A 23,101-nucleotide genomic window follows, 5' to 3' on the forward strand; every position below is an offset into this window, starting at 1 on the left:
TTAGCCCCAGATGAAATGTATATATATATATATATATATATATTTTAAAGATATTTTTTGGTCTTTTACGACTTTATTGATGATAGGACAGTTTGAAAGCTGGACAGGAAGCGAATGGGGAGAGAGACTAGCAGGGGTCAGAACATTTTAAAATGCACTATTGAATGTCAACATTAATGCACAAATAAAAACCGTCTGAGTGAAGCTGTGTCACTCAGAAGCAAAGATGCTGAGTGATTAATCAATTATGCTTATAAAAAGATCAAATGATAGTCTGAAAAATCATTATATGAGTTCATGAGATCATGAAATACCCATTGTCAACAAGAACACTGCGGCAATCCAACAATAGCTGTTGAAAAATTGACCATATACACCAGGGGTGGGCCATTATTTTGGCCCAAGGGCCAGATTGGGTGTAGAATATTGACCAAAGAACCAGATAATGCAGACAACTTGCCCTTGTCAATAATAACAGATAATGTATGCTGACATAGTAACTTTTCAGCTTTGTCATTCCTGCACATTATAATGAAATGTATTTAATGTAGGTATGGTTGATCTTAAATTTGCAAGACTTGAAAGACTTAACACTCTTGTACTGTATGTAGCAAAGATCATTCTATGGGCCCAGAAAACTTGGTCTTCTCTTTAGTCTTCAACTTTAACATATTATTGGCCCGGTCCCAACTTTTTTGAGATGTGTTGCATGTGTGAAATTTTAAATGAACACATTAACTTCAAAACATTTTTTCAAAACAATAGGGCTAATGTTGCGCGACTTGGCAACTGATGTGTTGTCTTTGACTTTGCACAATGCTCCAACTTATCAAGGGATTGAATGCTTTGAAATTTTTGCTTTTATTCACAAAATAGACCAAGTGTCCTGTTTTTTTTTTTTTTTTTAAAAACACCAGTTTGTACTTATGTCGCATTCCCTGGCAGTAGGAGCTTCCCAATATGCAACCAGGAGGCAGCTACCTCCCATTTGAAAACGTTCCAACCAGCAAGTCAAACTTGAACTATTTCTATCACTGTGCACCCATGCTGTGCACTGTCAGTACTGTGTTGACGTCACGATTTCAAAGTCGGGGCTCTTCGATTTGGCCCCAGCTCGCGACTTGAACATTCCGCTTCAACAGGCGTTCCAATGCATTGCAGCATGTAGGAGGTCAATATCCCATCTCCCACCCTCGGGGAGTGCACCATTAGCCTACATACACTCACAAAGTTCCTAGTTGAGGAATGCAGATGTTAAAGGTGCACTGTGTAGGATGGTGGCCAGAGTAGGTATTGCAACAATGCTGCTCATTGAAACTGTGCTGTCCATTGTTAAATGTGATCTTTTCATGAATATTTACCAAGTAATAAACTAATATTTACTAGCATGACCAAAGCGCAGGAAGATTTGCTGCAAAAAAAAGTCAATTTCTCAAAATTCAAAATGGCGGTCATGGAGAAGATCCCCCTTTTAATGTATGAAAAGTGACATTTGAATAGGCCTAGGCCTACTGTGCCAAAGTGCCAAGAATAGGCTACTTGGTGGTGGTGGTTGGCCTAATTTTGTGAATGGGTAGCATGAATTCTGGAAGGCTACAGAAAATATTACACAGTGCACCTTTAAAGCAGTAAATCATGAAATGCAATAATTATTTTGATTTGCTGAGAGTGAGAGCATGGGCAAGATCTTTAGGATTGCCATCAGCCTGCTGGCCTAGGCCTAGGCCAGAGGTAAGAACGGGTAAAAAAATCCAAGCCCGAACCGACATGGGCCCATGGGAATTGGGCCGGGCCCGGCCCGAGGCCGACTAATTATTGGATGTGTAGGCCCGGGCCCGAGCCCGAGGGAAGCCCGAAATTTCAAATTTTATTTATAAGGAGGGGTGATCTATGATAACAAATCAAAGCCCTTAAATTAAAGCCATTAAAGTATTTTGTTACGAAATCTAAGTTAAATAGACTGTATAAACATGCAGGCCATCTTTTATATTTCTGTGTATGCTGCACTGCAGTGCACAGAGGTTACATTAAGCGATAATCCATCATTGACGCTTTTTTAAAGAGTTGGCGGAAAATTTTAAGGGCGTCCGTCATTTTGACCGGCTGATCATTGGGCCATAAGCCACAGCAGCAGTACGACCTTAAAAATCTAGCGCGGCACTTTCACAGAGAGAGACAGCGAGACAAAGAAGAACAACGACGCGAGCAGCAGAACAGGAATGAAGGAGTTCTTGAATTGCCATTGCAAGAGTTTATTAGGCTACAGTATGTGTCGGGTTGATGAGGCGACCTCTGTTTTTTGCAGACCACGCGTCTCTCGTGGCCAAAACACGGCCGAAATGCCTCAGCGCACTGTGATGGGAGGGAGAGGCGAGGGAAAGCGCCTAGCAGCAGGCACTGCACTGCTGGATTATCAACTGACGTGGAATATTATTAACGCACAGCCTACATAGCCTATTTATTTATTAAAAAAAAAAAAAAAAAAAAAACTGTCAACGATAGAGAAGCCGAACCCGACCCTACCCGAACGTAATGAGTGACATTTCAGGCCCGACCCGACCCGAAATTGGCTCGGGTTCGGGTTCGGGCTCGGGCCTGGGCCAAAAATCATAGGTCTAGCCTAGGCCTACTTACTCAAGAAGACATGGCATAGCATCTGCTTCAGTTGAGGCCAATGCAGGCGACAAAGCTGACTTACTTAACATGTAGTTAAAATATCTTAGTTTCTAAAGAAATATATAACGGATTCATTTGTTGGCTATTTACCCCTGACACCTGCTTATTGTTCTATGATCAAAAACCTGTTCAACGATCAACATCACATGCAACGCACGGACGGCCACGCCGATTGAAAGTGACGTACGTTACGCGCCAGTCACGTGACGATGCTCCAGCGTAATGTAATGGCTACCTCCACACAGTCTGTCAACACGCTCTGAAAAACATGGAATACAGTGTCTTTATTTTAAACTTCGTTTACCGAGATCATCCCAAAGGCCTTACACCGAGGGACATATTTAGACTAATACTAGAAAGGACCTGAAATGTGTTTATTTCAGTTACCAGAGGATGTCCTCTACCTCATCTTTTCGTATTTGGACTGCAAGTCGCTGTGTCGTCTGTCTCAAGTTTGCCGGAGACTTTATCATTTTACAAGTCGTGATGCAGTATGGAGGAAGATAGCGAAAGATCTTATCAACACAGGAATAACACGCCAAGGAGGAGACTTGTAAGAAATGTCTTTTTCTTGCTTCCCCCATTTCTTATCAGGCAACAGCTTGTCATTTGCGTAACACACAGTAAGCAGCCCCTGTAAATGTGCGTCTTTTGACGTAGGATGGTATTCCATAGTGGAAGTTGCGATGTAAACAAGTGTTGGATTGTTTACTCACGCATGTTCGTGCTGTGACAGTCACAAATCTCTCGGTAGATCTATCAAGTGTGTGCCTATGTCACATAAATCTTATGCGCATCCCGCTTACTATTTGTTTTGGTCTCTGCGATGTAGACTACTGTCACTCATCTTGAATGAACACTGTCTGTTAGCCTAGCTACCTTGAACCACTTGAACACTGTCAGTTTTCTGCAGAACGTTTTTTATGTTGCATGATGTTACTAACAATGTGTGAGACAACAAACACGTTGGAAAATACCTTTGTTATGTAACGTCAAGAGTGTTTTGGCTAATGAGGAGTTTCCTGAACATGAAGGGTGATGACTCAATAGGATTATTTCACAGGGATGCACAGCATAGGCCTACACTGTGTTGTTAGTAGTCAGAACCTGCACAAACCATCTCCGCAACAGCCATTAGGCCTACCGGCCTTGTTATTACCAACCATTAAAATATTGTTTTTCTTGGAGGTTCATGAATTAAAGGAAGGTGAAAGGCACTTGTTGTGAATTGACATTCCAACATTCCATGGGCGCACCAAAGAGGAGGAGCAACCTTCTCTCTGTTTTGATATGGAGACAGGCCTGCTTCCAACTTGAAGGGCAGTTGCATGACCACAAAAAAGTATTGTCTTAAAAAAAATAATTGAGTATCTTATTCTGTACTGTCACTGTAGGCTAACATGTTTTGATTAATCAATTGAGTAATCTCCCCACCATAGACCTATTGGCATCGATGGAAACTGGTTTCATGGCAGCTCTTTTACCACAATCTCATTTTTTTATGCCCATCATGCTGTATGTGGCCAATCAGGTACGATCAAGCACATAATTGAATGTCATATCTTCACTGTGTGAATCCTCTGTGTTGACTTTTGGTATTATTCATATGATCCTCAGCGACTGAATATAGCATCGAATCCAGCATTTAATGTCCCTAGCTACGGCAAGTCAAGTGAAAGTGAAGTGAAAGCCTAACCGGGAAACTACAACTCCCATTGTCATTGTGACAGCACACAACGAAATTGCATTCATGCCTCACCTGTGCAAGCCCCCAATGGTGCCCGAAAGGGAGCAGTGCGGCGGGACGGTACCATGCTCAGGATATCTTTGTCATGGAGGAGGATGGGGGTGACCGCTGGTTAATTACTCCCCCTACCAACCTAGCGTGTTGGGAGTCGAACCTGCAACCTTTGGGATACAAGTCTGACGCCCTAAACGCTTACCCATGACTGCCCAACTGTGCCAGTGTAGCCTTTTTGGTGCGGATAGGATTGTGGACGAACTGACCCACTGTTTGCTCAAAGAACATGGCTATGGCTCCGTTTTGGTAACAACAAGCCTGTAATAGATTTAATCATTCAAAGGGTTAATGCCAGGTTTGCCAACTCCCTGGGGAAAAATATGGGACACCCCATTGTTGAGGTCTGGGGCTTCTCCCCCAGGATTATTGTATTTATTAGATGCAATTGTGACTGAGATGGTCCTGCTCAGTGCTACTGATAATGAATGAGGCTTCGGGAGCAAGGATACTGTTTGAGGCTTCGGGAGCAAGGATACTGTATGAGGCTTCGGGAGCAAGGCTTTCTAATGTTCCACTCCACACACTGCAAATTGGCCTCCGTTACACTCACCCCCCTAAACCTCACTCCCATCCCAGGTCACGGCACCAGTGTAACTGAGGTGTTCCTACGCAGTCCGCCCCCCTCGGGTCTCAAACTCAGGCTTCGGGAGGGAGGTTTTCTAACGTTCCACGCCACACTCTGCTAGTTGGCCTCCGTTACACAGTTTCCTGTATTTTAACCTAATTGCATCCCTTTTCATCTCAATACAGAAGCGTACTTGTGTTTCTAAATACGGGGCAATTCAGAATGTCAAGGGACAGCTTGGCAGCCCTAGTTAATACTCTATAAACGTGATGCACAATAATTTGATTGACTGCCATTGACTGCATTGTCTGTTTGTCTATCGCAGGTATCCACACATTCTTTTAAAAGATAGGGTGAGGACATCACAGAACTGGTTACAAGGGAGCTGTCGCAAAGAAACTCTGCTGAAGTGGAAACCGAAGTGAGTTCATTCCTTTTCACATTATCTCTAATGAGAAACACATAAAGTTATGTTATTATTGGGTATCCGTCACTTAATGGTAATCCCGGTGTGACATCCCTTTTCCCTCCTCTCCTTGTCTTGTCTTTTCATTTCATAGTGAGTGTGTGTCCAGGGGCGGTTTTAGGAAATCTGAGGCCCTGGGCAAAGAACAATTTTGAGGCCCCCTTTAAATTATTAAGTAATAATCGATGGTGTATAAATGCAGGCAGTGGCGTAACAACGGAAACATGGGCCCAAAAGCAAGATTATCTAGTTGGCCCCATCAAGCTGCAGCCAAGGGCCCCGAAAGCTTAAATTGCGACCGCATGATGATATGTCATCATGCATCGATGCATAAATGTTGATTGACGACGGGGCCCCTGACTCGACGGGGCCCCGGGCAATTGCCCGACCTTGCCCAATGATAGAACCGCCCCTGTGTGTGTCTCTCATAAGGGTGTGTCGAGGACTGACTAATACATTATTGTTTTGTTTCGTCTCCTCGTCACCTTAATCCCTTGGAGATCAACTTGAGACGTCATGAGAGGCGAGAGAGAGGAGATGCGAAGGCGTGATTTCCACTGTCTCCTTGATTGTGTTTCCATACAGCTTGTTGCCGTGGCTACAGCTGGACAGGGATGTGCTGTATCTGTCTCAGGCTGCCGACATCGGAGCGTACCATCTCAGTCCGGAGAGGGGGAGGTTCCAGCACAACCGCTTCGCTCTGTTCTCGGGTCACCAGGAAGACGTGTGTCGATTTGTCCTCACTGACACGCACCTCATCAGTGCCGGAGGGTACATTTCTGACATTTTGTGTCTCTTTTAATCCATTTTAGCCTGATGCTGCGTATACTGAGCAACATATATGCTGTATTCAGGCTCTTGATATTTGATGTTTTTTTTTTTAAATTAAAAATGTGTGTGTGTAAGAGCTGAATGAACACATTCTAATGCAAAATGAGGGTCCTAGCTTTTAAATGCAACTTATTTCATGTTTTCATGTGCTTCGCAGGCTTAGATATTGAGGTTTTAGTAGGCAGAGGGCTTTTCCCAAAAAGGGCTTATATTAGGCATTCAGCAGGATTTTTTGCAGGTGCCTTAGGCTAAAATGGCTTAATCTATGTGCATTGATTGTGCTAATAGTAGGCGCACTGGTTTTGTTACAAATAAGAAATGTGTCTGTTTGTGGGAACTGTGTTCTTTTCCTGTTATTTAATATTTTGGGCCCATAAATACCTACATTTAGTGTCAAAATTATTAACCGGTCCCTTTTAGGTTGAATTACAGTACATTGCATTGCAATACAGTTAAAGTGATACTGTCCCATTTTTGGAAATAAGCTTATTTTATACTTCTCCTTGAGTTAAATGATTGGGTTTTACCTTTCTCCTTTACTTTCAACCATTCTCTGAGTATGGCAGTGCAAATTTTACCTCCATGCTAGCAGTTAACATTGAGTCCTATGAGACCAGCTGGCGGCTAACTGGTCTCATAGGACTCAATGTTAACTGCTAGCTTGGAGGTAAAATTTGTACTGCCATACCCAGAGAACGGTTGAAAGTACAGGAGAATGGTAAACCCCTATTATTTAACTCAAGGAGAGGTGTAAAATAAGCTTATTTCCAAAAATGGAACAGTATCACTTTAAGGGCGGGTTATACTTCCTGGCAGTGCCACGGAGTGAGCTTGTCGCAGCCATGATGCAGTTCATTTTGATTTATGCCCTGTTTTGAAGCGCGGTCTGCGCGATGTCATTCCACGCTCAAACTGCCTTCAATACAAAGAGTAACCTAGACGTGTCGGTTGTTTGTTTAGCTTCACAGACTCGACGACAATGAAAATGAAACATTAAATCCTTATGTCACGTGCATTTTTGATCGCACTGGCCGCCACCGCGGTAGGTTGGAACAAAGAAGTGGCTCATTTGTCGAGGATAGGACGCATGAAGCGGAATGTTTCCTCGACCTCGCAAACACTGTTCAACTGTCCAAATAGCTTCAGCGTCGTAACTTGCAAGCGCACGTGTTGTCTTTGGTTCGTGTAAATAAATGAAATGACAAAAGCACGGGCAACTTATTTAATGAAGAGCTCACACAGTCCGTAGCCCGACGAAGGTTAGAACAAGGAAGTAGCTTGTTCTCGACTCGAGGACAGAGCAGGCTGGTCGAGAGGACCAATCAGAGACCTATTTTCTCTCCTTCCCGCCCTTCACGCCGTCGCTGTCTGCATCACTCCCTGCGTCGAGACACAATTTTGGGGAGGTGCCCCAGAGTACCTGCGTGATGGGGAGGTTTCACTCCGTTAACTGTGCGGCTCACTGCATCACGACGCAGGGACGCTGGTCTCGAGGCATAAACCACCCTTTAGCTGACGTTTTTTTTACCTAATGCAACATAGTTATTACAGGGTATTGGTTACAGTCCCTGGAGCAATGTGGTGTTAGGTGCCTTGCTCAAGGGAACTGCAAGCCATGGATGGAGGGGTAGGGACTAATGAGTTCCTTACAGGTCAGGGCGGGATTCGAGAAAAGGAGAAGAAATATTCGCACACCGCAAAAGCTCTGTTGTCGTGATTTAATGTGAAAAAATGGCACAACGTTTCGACCAGCAGGGTCTTTGTCAGGTGTCCAGGGTGGGATTTGAACCTGCAACCCCATGATTCAGAGGCCGTCATTCTAACCAGTAGGCCATGGCTGCCCCACATAAGGCCGCAGCTGTTGCGCAATAGTTCAGTTAACATACTTTTATGTTTCACGGCATAGGTGCCAGAAAGGGGATGCAGTGATGCATTGGCATCCCCACTTTTGGGCTCCCTTATTGAGGCTCTCTCAACTTTTACTGCAGACAAATGAGAGTAACATTGCAACTGCAGTAACATTGTTAAGAAATAAATAATCAAGAAAAAAAAGCACCACCACTTTAAAACTTGTTCCTGTGCCCTTGATTCGCGGTCTGACTTTGACAGAGATTGTGTTTCATTCTTTATAGGGATGGCAAGATCATCATTCACCATAGAACTAATGACCTCTCGATGGAGTTCTATGGCCACAACCAAGAGGTGAACTGCATCGACTGCAAAGGAGGACTGATCGTCAGCGGCTCCAGAGACAGGACAGCGAGGGTAAGAAGCATATGATGATACCGCTTATGGCTACAGTACATACCACTTCGATGACATTGTTACAGATTAGTGGTATAGCTCAGTGGCTCTGAAACTTTTTTTTAGAACAATTGCCCCCTTGACCTCATCATAAGCCCACCAACACCTACTGGTGTGGGACCACCAGTTGTGCTGTGTTGACGTCAGGTGGGTAGTCGGCTAACATCCCTGTTAGACAACAGCTACAGTAGAATTTATATTTTTTCTCAAGTACCTAATTTTGTGTGTTCATGCAGAGCTTTTATGCCTTCTGAATCTACAATGTACTGTCAATGGCCACAAAAATAGAGAATGCATTTGAATGAGAAAGTGTCCAAACGTTTGGCCTGAACTGTATACAGTACAGTAGTATCACAGTGGCGGCACTGGAAGTGCAGGATAGTACAGTAGCATCACAGTGGGGTACAATACAATGCGATACGATGCGATATGACACGATAAGATAACACCTTATTGTCAGTTTGCTATGAAATTCATTTTGCATCCCTGATCAAAACTCGTTTAAGAAGCACAGTACAGTACAGTACAGTACAGTACAGTACAGTAGCAGTACAGTGGAGACACTGGAGGTCCAGTACTGTCCTAGCATCACAGTGGACGTGCATCTCGTGCCGTTGCCAAAACGGAGACTTGGCAGGCCTCGGGTTTGTGACAAAGTCACTATTTGAGTATTCCTGTTGGGAGCAGTGCATATTGGAGCGTGTGGCCAGGTGAATGTTTGGCATTGGAGCCTCTAAATGTCCTGCAAATGCCCTGATTTTGACTTTGCGTTCTGCAGGAGAGGGTCTTTTTTTGTGTGTGTCACCTGATGTTTAGTGTTGTGGCTCGTCTACATTCTACTGAACACCTGAAGCTCTCTTTATTATCTTATCTTTGGTATTAAAAAAACGATGTCCATCTCTGTTTTGTAGATCTGGACAATGGCTCCAAATCGTCTTGGGGAATGTCTACACACTATCCCGCTGTTTGATAGGGTCTGGTCAATTGCCATCAGTCCCACCATTAGGTAAGTTTCTTTCTTTTAAATCAATATCATAATTTCTGAAAAATGTGTTGGTTAAAGTTACATTTTTGAGAAACAGTGGGTGTAAATTTTATGACTGAGACAAAAATTATTCTGATTGTTGGTGTTCTTATGATAAATTAAGCAACAAGAAATGAGGTTTGAGAATTATTTAATCTTGGCAGTTTTAAGCGATGGGAACATCATCATTTGTATTTGATTGTCAGTAATAACTTTCATACAACATGCCGCGTTACTCTTGGTACACATGGTACACAGAGTCTGCAAGAGCTCCAGTATGTTAGAAAGCCTGATGCAACATACAAGATATTGTATTATAATATAGTCATTAGTTGTTATCATGAGTAATGAAAAGTGTTGCAAAAAAGTCCAACAAAACAAAACAGCGTTAACGAAAGAGATGTGAAGAAGAATTCTGTGACAAGGATCATGCCATTAGATTTATACTTTATCCCGTATTGCGTGATTCACTGCTTGCCCTTGGCTTCAAGCCTCATGCACCCCGAGCGAGAGATCTGAGATTGTCCAAACAGTGAGGGCAAATACAATCTGTGGCCCACTGGATAAAAGAAAGGGATCTCTCCGCCAGCTGGGTGGGTGGTGTGGCCTTACCACTTACCTCCCTACCCTCCCTTACCGCTCCCTACACCTCCATCCAAGTGTCCTTGAGCAAGGCACCTCAGCCCACATTGCTCCAGGGACTGTAACCAATAGCCTGTAATATCTGTAAGTCGTTTTGGAAAAAAGCGCCAGCTAAGTGTAATGTAATAATGGTGTGGGAGTCAAACATGGACGGACGGCATATGTGACTAGTCACAAGAGAATAGGCCGCAAGTAGGGGCCAAGTGGGTTCAAGTGCGGCTGCAGTAGTGTAATAATGGTTAGGGAGTTGGACTGTAGATCACAACCCCACCCTTATCAATCCCTTCCTACCTCCATGGCTGAAGTACCCTTGAGGAAGGCACCCAATCCCCCACATCACTCCAGCGACTGTAACCAATACCCTGTAATATCTGTAAATCGCTTTGGATGAAAGAGTCAGCTAAGTGTAATGTAATGTAATGCAAAAGTAGGCCTAGGGACATATTGAGGTACAGTATATCATAGATCCTGAAAGTGCAGATTCTGAGCTGTACAACAACAACTTACACATCGAAGTCCGGTTATATATGATGAATTTGTGGCCTTTTGATTGTGTCTGTTTAAAGTAGAAAATTGAGAATTCAGCACTGAAAGTTTTCTCTTGCCCATAAAAAAGACAAAAATCTCCATTTGTGATTTTTTTCAGTATTGCTCTGAGACACATGTGGCTTATTTTCTTCTTGCTAGTCACATACTAAAAGGGTGGACTCAGGGTGGATGTTGTCAGGGGCGTGTTGGGTGGAGCGTTGGCGTTTGTAGTGGGGGTGGGGGACATTGTCATAGATGTGGAACTCCGGTGCAGGTGGCTCGATGACTGCTCGATTTATTGCCAAGAGGCGGCTTTGATGTTGGTCAGCGAGCACCTCTGAAGTGCATGAAGGGAGGCCGGCCGGCTGGGTGGGTGGCTAGCTGGGTGGTTTGGATGGGTGACGGGGTAGGGGGTGATGGGACAGTACAGTACAGGACAGGAGAAGAGAAGAGATGAGATGGGGGGGGGGGGGGGAGTTATACTGTATGCCTTGAAATGCTTAGCAGACAGAATCAAGTCATTTCCCTGCTACACATTTCGTACATAAAAAGATAGATCTTCTCCATGTCTGGCGCATGTAAGCTGCAAAAGTTACTGTACTTTGGTCTGACCAGTAAATATTAGCTTATTTCACAGTAAATATTCATGAAAAGATGTAATGTGGGAATGGGCAGTGTAGTTGCAATGAGCACCATAGTTGCAATACCTACTCTGGCTACAATCCTACATACTCTTTACTACAGGGTTCCCACGGGTCATGGAATTTCTGGAATATCATGGAATTTCATAAAAGTTTTTCCAGTCATGGAAAGTCATGGAATTTTGCCATTTTGCATGCACAGTCATGGAATATCATGGAATTTTCTTAACAGTTGTGTAGAAGCAAAAACTTTTTTTGTTTCGTGTATAACATTGTTTCTTACTGGTTATACTACAATGCTTAGCCAGAGTGGGTTTGGTTTCACGCTGTAATGTGCAACATTCTAGGATGCAATGAGCCCTCTTTAGTCTGGCGGTAGCTCGCCGTCGGCTCTAGGGGTGAAGATAATCTTCAGTTTTCACACTTTTTAAAACTTAGCGCTATTTCTTTTTATGGAAGTGGTCATGGAAATTCTGTGTTTTGGGTCTGGAAAGTCATGGAAAATCATGGAATTTTATATCTGAATTAGAGTGGGAACCCTGTTACTACCTTTAAAGGAACCACTGTACTTTAACAATGAAATATGTTCTTCTCAGAAGTGAGACGAGATGATACATACCTCTCCGAGCGTTGTGCGAGTCAATCAGACGCGTTGTCACTCCTGCTAGCATTTGTAGCTTTTCAGCATGGCTAATGGTAAGTTTTGGGGCTGTAGTTACTGTATGTATATGCGACCAAAGTCTTCCACGTTTTTCCTGTTTACATAGGTTTATATGACCATTGACATGAAACAAAGTTCGGTTATGCAAATTCAAATGTGGCTTTTTCTATGCTGGAGAAAGTGTGTACTATAAAGAAAGGTGTAGTAACACCTTCTGCGCGCTTCAACAGTGCATTGACGCCCTCACTTCTAATTATTTTCCTTCCCCCACCCCACTTACTTCCGACAGTACATTTGGGGAAAGAAGTGAATGTATCAACGTGTTGTCGAAGTGCACAGAAGGTGTTACTACACCTGTCTTTCTAGTACACACATTCCACAGCATAGAAAAAGCCACGTTTGAATTTGCGTTACCGAACCAAACCACTGCTTTAAAATTGTCTTATCCAAGGCACATTGCCTCTACTTTGACACAAAGATGCAGGCCACTCTGAACTCATCCACCTGCTCTTTCCATTTCCATACATTTTATTGAGTTGGTGTTGATTCAGTAGCAGTAGTGGTAATAATAGGAACTTTATTTGTCCCAGTATGGAGAATTGCTTTGTAGGAGTAGCACACATTACAAATCCTTACTCACAAAACATGTCCGACGCATCAAAATGTTTCCATAATAAACAGTATAGGAACAAAATATGCGAAGAATAAAAGATACAAACTATTGATTGGTGCTATCAAAAAAGGCTCCTACGAAATGTACCCACGTTTAGCCTCCCTTTTCTAAAAGCTGATATGAAAAGGGCTGCCGATGGCTATTAGGCCATGCTTTTTCTGAAGGGAAACTACAGTTAGCTCTGACATTTCGCAGAGGAGAGACACACACACACACACACACACACACACACACACACACACACACACACACACACACACACACACACACACACACACACACACACACACAGTTATAAAAGAAGAGAGAAAAAGAAGCTCAAGGGGAAACCTTTGGCAGGATTTAATTGCAAAACAAGGTCGCCTTCCCCTGCCTGTTGCCTTTGATTGCTGGTCCATGTGTCCTCCCACTCACCCTCTCTGACACATGGACACGGGAGTCAGCCGGCTCTAACGCTAGCAGCACTCACTCACTTCGTCGCGGCGAGCCTGCTGCTCAGGGCTGGACTGGCCGTCTGGCATAGCGGGCATTTCGTGGCTCCTATTTTCAAAAATGTAATTAAAAAAAATATATATATATATACAGCCGTTGCAAAAATTGAGAGACCTTTTCGAAATTTTCAGTTGTTCTGATTTTATTATGGATAGGTATGGCAGTGTTTCCCATACATTGAGGAAACTATGGCGGCCCGCCATAGTTTAAATTTGGCCGCCATAGTTTCCGAAAATGTAAAAAAAAAAAATAAAATAAAAAAAATATATATTATTTTTTTTTAACTTTTTTTAATATTTTTTTTACGATTTTCGTTTTTGTTAAAAACGATTTGAAATACGATTTCCTTCGCATTTTCCTCCTGGAGTAAATACATCCTATAGAGAAAACCACAATTGCTTGAAAGACAGAGGGATCAAAAGCCTAGTCAAGTTGTTGTAGTTAACTTGGGTTTGGGAGCAATAAAAAAAACCTTCAGAGAAGGGACAGTTGGGATGAGTTTACTAACACTCCCCAGGCTTTGTTTTACAGTTGTAATGAGTTAGGTGACAGGCCTTCATTGACACGGCAGAGGAGACATCGGGCTGCATATAGAAATGAATGTGAATATAGACATAAATGTGTAGTATGTTGTTCAGCCCTTTTAAAGTGTACCTCCGGGATTTTGGACACCAGACCTCATTTCCGAGTCAGCCAGGGTGTAAACAATGTGTCCAGAACGTTTTTTTCACATTCCATGCAGTCCTTGTGAATTCTCATATCCATGTTGCTAAGCTAGCGCAAGTGAACGGGGATGGTAGTAGCCTGCCCCCAAAAATAGTCTTATCCCGTTTAAACAACATTCAAAACAAAACCGTTATTATACCATACTGCAAGTGTAAATGTTTGTCTTAGTAGAATGAAGTTTGAAATTAAACCAACCTTGCACTGCGTGGATTTTGCCATGTTGAGAGACTATTTTCTCGGGGTCGGCGGAATTTTACTTTGCTCTCTTCATGTAGCCCACCCACCCACTGCAGGGACCCGCAAGATACATTGCAAATCAAGGCTAGTTCTACAACTGCTTTCGGAACGAATAGTGGATTAAAACCCAACGACATCGCACCATGGTACATCAGTGTGTATATACCAACTGCAATAATAAAGCCCACAGATGGGTATCGGCAAGTTTCCATTGGTTTCCGTGAAAGATGTTGAAAGAACCAAACTCTGGCTCCTGGCTGCAGGGCTACATCAACACACCGATGGAGACGCTCCGTAAGCTACCCCGGTGCTTTGCAGTGACCATTTCAGTCCCGACGACTTCACAAAGTCCTTCTCGAAGTCTAATACCTACACGGAAAACTCTAAAAGTGTCCGCGGTGCCAACCGCATTCCCAGATCTACATTTTGTGGCGCGCACCAACAGTCTCCGAAGAACAGGTTTGCTATGCTTTTTGCTTCTATGATGGTAGCCCAGTGGTATAATGGCTTCGCCTACGTTAGCCAAAACTTGGGCTAGAAGTTACCCCTTTGGATTGGCATATTGTAATGCTTTACTGTTATTTTGTGTAATTGCTGTGACAAATGGCATATAATTAGACATGACTTGCCGTATTCCTTTGGATTCATAAGTTACGCAACGCTATGTGATCTGGCTTGACATTGTGAAATATGTCACTCGTAGCTCTAGTTATTATTACATGGAATGTTTTTTGAGACGAGATGGAATGGGAGGATGAAAGGGAGAAGAGTGTGCGTTCTGTTCGCCAACATGCTGTGTAGACACACGGGTCATCTAGTAACAACCAAACATTGTTATGGCATATGTTTCAATGTTACGAAAGGTTTACAAAGTCGGACAGAAAGCATTACTCTTGATGTTTGCGAGCGAGGTCAGGGAGGGGGGGAAATCGTTCAGTTTTACAAACTTCAAAGATGTTGGAGTTCGCTCTATGGAAATAGATGTGTCAAACGAAGCTAGGATTTGTAGTAGGAATATCACTCCGCGGCTGTCAAGCTTTCAAACCGGAACACAAATTGCTGATGGTGATCAAACATGATTGCAATGTTGGTTTAATTTCAAACTTCATTCTATCAAGACAAGTATTTACACTTACAGTATGGTATAATAACGGTTTTGTTTTGAATGTTGTTTAAACGGGATAAGACTATTTTTGGGGGCAGGCTACTACCATCCCCGTTCACTTGCGCTAGCTTAGCAACATGGATATGAGAATTCACAAGGACTGCATGGAATGTGAAAAAAACGTTCTGGACACATTGTTTACACCCTGGCTGACTCGGAAATGAGGTCTGGTGTCCAAAATCCCGGAGGTACACTTTAATGGGAGGAATTTTGAAAAACTGGCCCTGTGACCAGCACCCCTCATGTAGAATGTGTACGCCTGTGTGTGTGTGGGGAAAAGGCATAGCCTACCCTCTTAGACCCTTTTTGTCTATGCGTTAAAAATGTCACAGTAGCCTACTCTTAAATTCTTATCTCTGCTCCTATTTTGTTTTATAATTTTTTTCATTACATCATTACATAGACCCCTGCATGAGGGACGAAGGAAACTGTGTTGTAAACAGAAATGATTGACTATACTGCATTTAAAAAAAATATATAAATGGCCAGGGTTGGGGAGTAACGGATTACATGTAACGGCGTTACGGTAAAAGAATACAAAATCAATGTAATTGTAATCCGTTACATTACAAGCAAAAAAATATGTATTCAGATTACAGTTACATTCAGTGGGAATGGGGATTACTTAACAGGATTACAATTCTTGCGAAATTGCGTCTTTGGTCCCTTTTATTTATTTAATTATTATATTAACTGATTTATTTATTCATTTATTGTTATGCCGCGGCTTGTATGTTGTGATTTTTGGTTTTTCGCCGGAATCATCACCTGTTACGTAATGACGACAGTGACAGTAGCATTCCTGACCGACCTATGTTCTCTCAGCCTTGCTTCCCTTCCCTGCTGGTGGGAGTGTTCAATAGTTCGTTGTCGTTGCATCAATCACTCAGTCAAAGAAGTACAGAGCAGTCGTGAGCAATGGAGAAAAATGCACCCTCTTTTTTTATTTGGAGGGTGTTTTTCATAAATGTCACGGTTTACATAGTCCTTTACATGTACTTTAATTGACAAACTAAGCCTAAGTAAGCTTTCCTCAATTTATTTTAAGTCATTGTAAGTGTTTGGGGGGAAAAAGCATGATTCACTTAAGTCATTATAAGTATTTTGGGGGAAAAGTAATCCAAAAGTAATCCAAAAGTAATCCGTTACATTACTTAAATATTGAAGTAATGGGATTACATTACTGAATACATTTTTGAAAGAGTAATTTGTAACTTTACCGGATTACATTTAAAAAGTATCTTCCCCAACCCTGTAAATGACAATGTACTACTATGACAATGTACTACTACCCCCACCCCCCCGGAAAAAAATCCCGGCTGCCCCCATAGTTTCCAAAATTTCTGTGGGAAACACTGTATGGCTTTGAGTAAAACAAAATGTTTGCCGCACGTTTCTGAAAATAGGGGCCCACGAGATTGCGGGGCCCACCGATGAGTCAGTTCTGCGACGCTAATTATGAGGGGGCCCCTTTTAAGCAAAAAGTGCCCGGGCCCTATTTCTCCCCCAGACCAGCACTCACTCACTCACTCACTCACTCACTCACTCACTCACTCACTCACTCACTCACTCATTCCACTCTGCAGGGCTGGACTGGCCATCTGGCATAGCAGGCATTTCCCGGTGGGCACTGCACCCTCGTGGGCCCCTATTTTCAGAAATGTATAAAAAATATTTACATTTCTGAAAATATGGGCCCACTAGAGTGTGGGGCCTACCGGTGAGTCAGTTCTGCGCCGCTAATTATGAGGGGGGCCCTATAATCTGTAAGTGCCCAGGCCCTATTTCTCCCCCAGGCCAGCCCTGCACGGGAGTCAGACGGCGGTAACGCCAGCAGCCCTCACTCACTCACTCCGCTCTGCTTCACTCTCTCCTCCACCTGCTCCTCCCAACACTCACCAACGCCAGCTGATCCAGTCTTTCGCTATAGCCATCACAGAACGAAGGGAAAAAGTGAGGAGAAGAAAAAGTAGATGGAAAAAATATATAGTGCTAAAGGAAAAAAATGAAGAAGTAAGAAAGGAAGGACTGCAGCATCAACGGAGGAGGGAAAATGAGGAGGGTGTTAAAACCACAAAGCATTTAATGCACCCTCCCCCTATTGCCACTCACCCTCCACTCGCATCCAGCCACCCACTCTCATCTACCTTCTGTCGACCGAAAAGTAATCATGGTAGCCGCGTCACTCCTATATGTCAAGGATAAGAGGTTGAGGGGGTGCAGACTCGTGGGGCAAATCTCGAGCCAAACAGTAGAATGTGTCTGTCAGCCAAGCAAGCCAAGCTTCGCAAGCAAGTGGCAGTACGGCAGATATAGTATACTGACAACGGAGTAGACAGAAGCAATTACACATTCTACCAATTCAGATGGTCCCTTGGTCCATTTCAACCTCACACGAAACGAGGTCAAAATGTTGTGTTAATAAATCGGTGAGAGATGCAACAGTGTGCATATTTTTCTTCTTCTTTCCATTTCAGCAATATCCCATCCCAACTCTTTTTCCAGCAATATCCCATCCCAACATATATTTTGGGCTTTTTATGTCTTTATTGTGACAGGACGGCTACAGAGGGACAGGAAACAAGCCGGGAGAGAGAGACGGGGAAGGTCCCGAGCTAGAATCGAACGTGGGTTGTCGGCGTAGTAACACGGTGCGCTACCGTTAGGCCAGAGCAGGGCCAATCCCATCCCGACTACTGTCCAGTGGACGGCTTGTTGTTGGCCGTTGTCTGGTCGCTCAACCGGCACAACGAGCCCCGCTGCCCCTTCAGAACCACAGACGATTATCCACGTCATTAATTCTCCCAATTTTAAGGCTGAAATAGCAAGGTTCCCCTCAGACTGGCACAGCCACAGACTGCTGCCTTGGCCCTCAGATAACGGGCCACTGCACCCTCTTACCATATTGATGAGGGGCAGGAACAGGTCGTTAAAACGGCCGGCCCGGAATGGAGGTGTTGACTCACCTATAAACCATGTTGCTTCAGAAGACGCACTGCTCTGGGAGGTCGACTAGAGTTAAACGTAGCTAGAAAACCATCCTTTTGGGGGTATGTTTGTTTTTGCTTTAGTGTTGTGTTCTTTGGGACTAACTGTATAACCGGCCAGAGCAGAACTAACTTGAGCAACACACTTTTGACTCAACCGCATTGGGCCAGCTGATTGAAAATGAAACATGATGGCAAAATCAGCGTTGACGATTCCCCCAAAGGCCCTTACGCCACTGCAGCATGCCAAAGGATGTGTTAAACCCCAAGATTCACGTTTCAAGAACGAATCTGGTGCCGTCGTTAAAAATGGGAAGAATGCAATGCAATGCACTCACGAGGGATGAGAGCATAGGAGGGAGTGACAGCGAGAATGAGAGACCAAATAAGAAGGAGAAAAGAAAGACAAGGAGGGCCCTGCCGTGGCCAACCGGTGGGGCACTTGCCTGCCGTGCGGCTGACCCGGGTTCGATTCCCGCCCCGGGTCCTTTGCTGACCCCTCTCTCCATCTCTCTCCCAGTTTGCTCCCTGTCCTGTCAAATAAAGTCGAAAAAGACCAAAAAAATCTTTTAGAAAGAAAGACAAGGAGAACAGGAGAGTGAGAGAGTGATGTGGTGAAGTTAAGGTCTTGAAAGTGTTTTTTTTTATTGTAGATGGCACAATGCATGTTTTAATTTGGCTCAGAGCGAGCGGCTGCTAGAAAGGAGAGGAGAGAGCCCCTTGTGTTGCAAATGTAATTGTTCCGCGGCGGCCGGGCGTCACGCTCGGGCTATCTAAAGGGCTCTGAGTCAGAGAGGAGACACAGCCGTGTGTGCCCCTGTCCTAGGGGCGGAGAAAGAGAGAGAGAGACAGAGAGAGAGAGAAAGAGAGATGTATGGAGAAGGAGGGAAAGAGAGGGAGTGAGGAGAAGGAGGGAAAGAGAGGGAGTGAGGAGAAGGAGCGAGATGGAGAGGGTTGGGCTGGGTTGGGCTGGATGGAGAAAGAGAGGGAGAGAGAGAGTGGTATGAAGAAGGAGGGAAAGAGAGAGAGAAGGAGTGAGGAGGAGGAGAGAGATGGGTTGGGCTGGTTTGGGTGGAGACAGGACAGGCGAGGAGAGGCAAGGCAAGGCAGGTCAGGAGGGAGTGAATGAGTTGACAGAAGGGAGAAGTTAAAAGAAATAAATTAAGAATAAGAATAACCGCCAAAACGACGCAAGTCAAAAAAAGCAAAATAGAATACCAAATGCGATAAATGCAAGAATAAATGTTGAGTCACAGCTATCCAGCTTTGAATGAAGGCGTGTACTCTTCTTGATCTTGTTCCTCCTCTTTCTCTTTCCCTCTATGTCTCTCTCTCTCATTTTCTTTGTTACACCCATCTTCCTCCTCTCCTCTCCACTCCCTCTCTTTCTTTTTCTGTCTTTCCATCTGTCCGTCTGCCACCCTCCTCCTGTCTCCCTCCCTTGTTCACCCATGTGCCTCCTCCGTCTCCTTCCCTCCTTCCCTCCTTCTCTCCTTCCCTCCTCCGTCTCCTTCCCTCCTTCGCTTCTGTCCTTTGACTCACTCTGTTTTTCCACCCTCCTCCTGCGTTCCCTTTTCTCTCCCTACGCGGTATCATCTCAAGGTCTATTAGGAGTGTATTGTAACTGGAGAGAAATAGCAAGGTTGCATGCATCGCATCGGCTCCATCTCTCCTCGTCCTGTATCTTTTTTTTTCTTCTTTTTTTACTCCACAGCTGATTTGGCTCAGTCAGAACCCAGCAGTCCGTGGCCTTTCTTCGTGATTGCCTCTGTGAAATAGAATTTTTGGCTCAACGGAAGGAAAAAAAGGCCATTCTGCTCTTCTCTCTCTCTCTTTCTCTTTCTCTTTCTCTCTCTCTCTCTCTCTCTCTCTCTCTCTCTCTCTCTCTCTCTTTCTCTCGCTTGCTCTCTCTCTCTCTCTCTTTCTCTCGCTTGCTCTCTCTCCCTCTCTCTCTCTCTCTCTCTCTCTCTCTCTCTCTCTCTCTCTCTCTCCGTGTGGGGTGCGCTGCGCTGTGTCATTTCGTTATGTATCCGTCTGCAGCCGTCTTTGAAATAACTCACAGCAGGGTAGCTTGGCGGGAAGTTTCAGACGAGTTAACGGTGTATTGTGTTGAAGGGACCTTTTGGGTGGGTATGTCCATCTACGTAGGTCGGAGCTCAGGCAGGTTTCACAGACATGGTTGAAAAAGAAAATACATTTACTTTTTGAATGTGTTTGATTCGTTTTTTTTTTTTCCTAAAAGGTCATGCTTCATAACTTGTGATTTCTGTCGAGGCGTGATATCAGAGGGATTTATTACCAATCCAAAATCTATATCGTCTATGGCAAATCAGTCTTAAAGGGACACTGTGTGAGATTTTTAGTTGTTTATTTCCAGAATTCATGCTGCCCATTCACTAATGTTACCTTTTTCATTAATACTTACCACCAGCATCAAATTCTAAGTATTCGTTACAACTGGAAAAATTGCACTTTTCATATATGAAAAGGGAGATCTTCTCCATGGTCCGCCATTTTGAATTTACGAAAACAGCCATTTTTAGCTACAAAAATGACTCTACTTGGACCATACTAGAAAATATTTGTTCATTACTTTCATGTAAATTTCGAATTTGGTGATAGCCAACCCAGTTTCAATGAGCAGCATAGTTGCAGTACCTTTTTTGACCATTTCCTGCATTTCCTACTGTAGTTATTTTAACAAAATCCCGTGACTTCAGTCATCGCCAGAAGAAAACAGATTGCGAGTCATATTATTGTACATTTCTTCACATTTAGTACAGAAATTATATTTCTCTCTGTCGCATGCATAGAGTGGGTAACATTTATGTCCCCCCCACTACGGAAACCATAAATAAAGCTAAACGGAAATACAAGTGTGTTGTACAGTGCAGACAAGTCAGCAACAGCAGCAGAAACAGATGGGGTATTGCAAGACATAACGCTGTTCCTTATGCAGTTTCTAGCAGAACGTAACACTACGAAAGCAAAAGACGTTTTTGAATTCTTTACCCGTTAACTTCAAAGTCTGTATGCCCCACTTCTCCTTCTGCCCCTGTCCCCCCTGTCTGATTTTGTTGGGTGGAGTTAGTGGGTGGTGCTGCTGTTCATGGTCTGGCATGGGTTGGAGTATGTTTGGAGGAGGGTTGGGGAGGGGAGGTGGGGTGGGGTGGGAGGAGTATCTTTGGAGGAGGAGGAGGAGGAGGTGATGGTTGTGTGTGGCATAAGTGGTGGTCTGAGAGAAGTTGGATGGGAGGGGAATTGACTGGGGAGAGGAGGTGTTAGTGGGTGGATGGGAATATGTTTGGCTTGGGATGGGAGAGGAGGTGGTTTGGGAGGAGTGGGCCTCAGTGTGTGGTGCAGGGAGGTGGTGACTGGGAGCATTGAGGAGTGCTGGGGATGGATGGTGAGGTGGAGGGAGTATGTTTGGAGGAGGGTTGGGGAGAGAAGAGGGGGTGTTGATGGGTTGGGGGAATATGTTTGGAGCAGGAGGTGATATTGTGGATTGGATGTGGCATTCGTGGTGGTTTGGGAGTAGTGGACTGCAGTACTGGGAGAGTTGTGGAGGGGAGGGGAGGTGGCTGGTGAATGGGTGGAATTTGTTTGGAGTAGGAGGTGGTGGTGAGGAGGTGGCATTTGTGGGCTCCAGTACTGGGAGTGTTGTGGAGGGGCTGGGAGAGGAGGTGACTGGTGGTGGTGAAGGAGGAGGAGGAGGTTGTGATAGTGTGGAAGTGGCATTAGTGTTGGTTTGGGAGGATTGTGCTGCAGTACTGAGGGTTGTAGAGGGGAGGGCAGAGGAGGTGACTGGTGGTGGTGGTCGTGGAGGCCAGGGCGGGGGGGAACTAGGGATGTTAACCAGTAACCGGTTAACTGATAGTCGACCAGAGCAACGATAACCGGTTAAAATTTTCTGCCACCGGTTAACCGGTTGTAATAATAATAATAATTATAATAACAATTTCCTTCCAAAAAGCCCCAAAAAAACTATAATTTTGAGGTTTTAGTACGATAATTCAGCATTTTCCATCTGGCAACAGTGAATGGACATAGCAGGTCCTGTCTGCGCAGAAAAAAAAGGTTTATGTGAAAAATAAAACAGTGCTGTGCATATCAGGCACGTGAACATGGTATAATTTAAGATTACTGGTTAACCGGAGTAGCCGGTTAAGAGTTTTTTCAATTTTCGCCATCCCTAGGGGGAACTTGTCCTCATCTGCCCCCTGTCCTGTCCAGGGGCAACAGGTCCTCATGGCCACTAATGGCTTCTCATTTACATCTGTTTCATCCTGACCCTTGGCCTCCTGCTCCACCAGGCCCAACTCAGGGCAGTAGCAGCAGCAGCAGCAGCAGCAGCAGCAGCAGCAGTAGCAGCAGCCGTAGCAGCAGCAGCAGCCGTAGCAGTAGCAGTAGCAGTAGCAGTACCAGTAGCAGCAGCAGCAGCAGCAGTAGCAGCAGCAGCAGCAGCAGCAGCAGCAGCAGCAGCAGTAGCAGCTCTCCTTCCCAGGTCTTGTTTAGCATGAAAAGTCCATTGGCGACTGGCTGTCACTGACCGCAGTTGGTACTTTGAATGACTCATGATAACGCTTCCTGCTCCACCAGGCCCAACTCAGGGCAGTAGCAGCAGCAAGAGCAGCCTCGCTCCCCATCCCATACACCAGGACAGTGATTCTCAACCCTTTTAT

General features: G+C 44.4%; 1 protein-coding gene across 1 annotated transcript in view; it reads left to right on the forward strand.

Annotated features, from left to right (window-relative positions):
- The first annotated feature begins 2,894 nt into the window (after positions 1–2,894).
- The window catches only part of fbxw4 (F-box and WD repeat domain containing 4), a 79,265-nt gene continuing 59,058 nt past the window's right edge, over positions 2,895–23,101 (forward strand). The window contains exons 1-5 of the mRNA XM_063190872.1: positions 2,895–3,229; positions 5,368–5,463; positions 6,094–6,279; positions 8,472–8,604; positions 9,555–9,649. Of these exons, the coding sequence (XP_063046942.1) occupies positions 3,045–3,229; positions 5,368–5,463; positions 6,094–6,279; positions 8,472–8,604; positions 9,555–9,649 (695 nt within the window). The 5' untranslated portion in view covers positions 2,895–3,044. The remainder of the gene's footprint in view (positions 3,230–5,367; positions 5,464–6,093; positions 6,280–8,471; positions 8,605–9,554; positions 9,650–23,101) is intronic.

This window comes from Engraulis encrasicolus, chromosome 24 (genome assembly GCF_034702125.1).
Source record: "Engraulis encrasicolus isolate BLACKSEA-1 chromosome 24, IST_EnEncr_1.0, whole genome shotgun sequence".
In the NCBI taxonomy this organism is placed as follows: domain Eukaryota; kingdom Metazoa; phylum Chordata; class Actinopteri; order Clupeiformes; family Engraulidae; genus Engraulis; species Engraulis encrasicolus.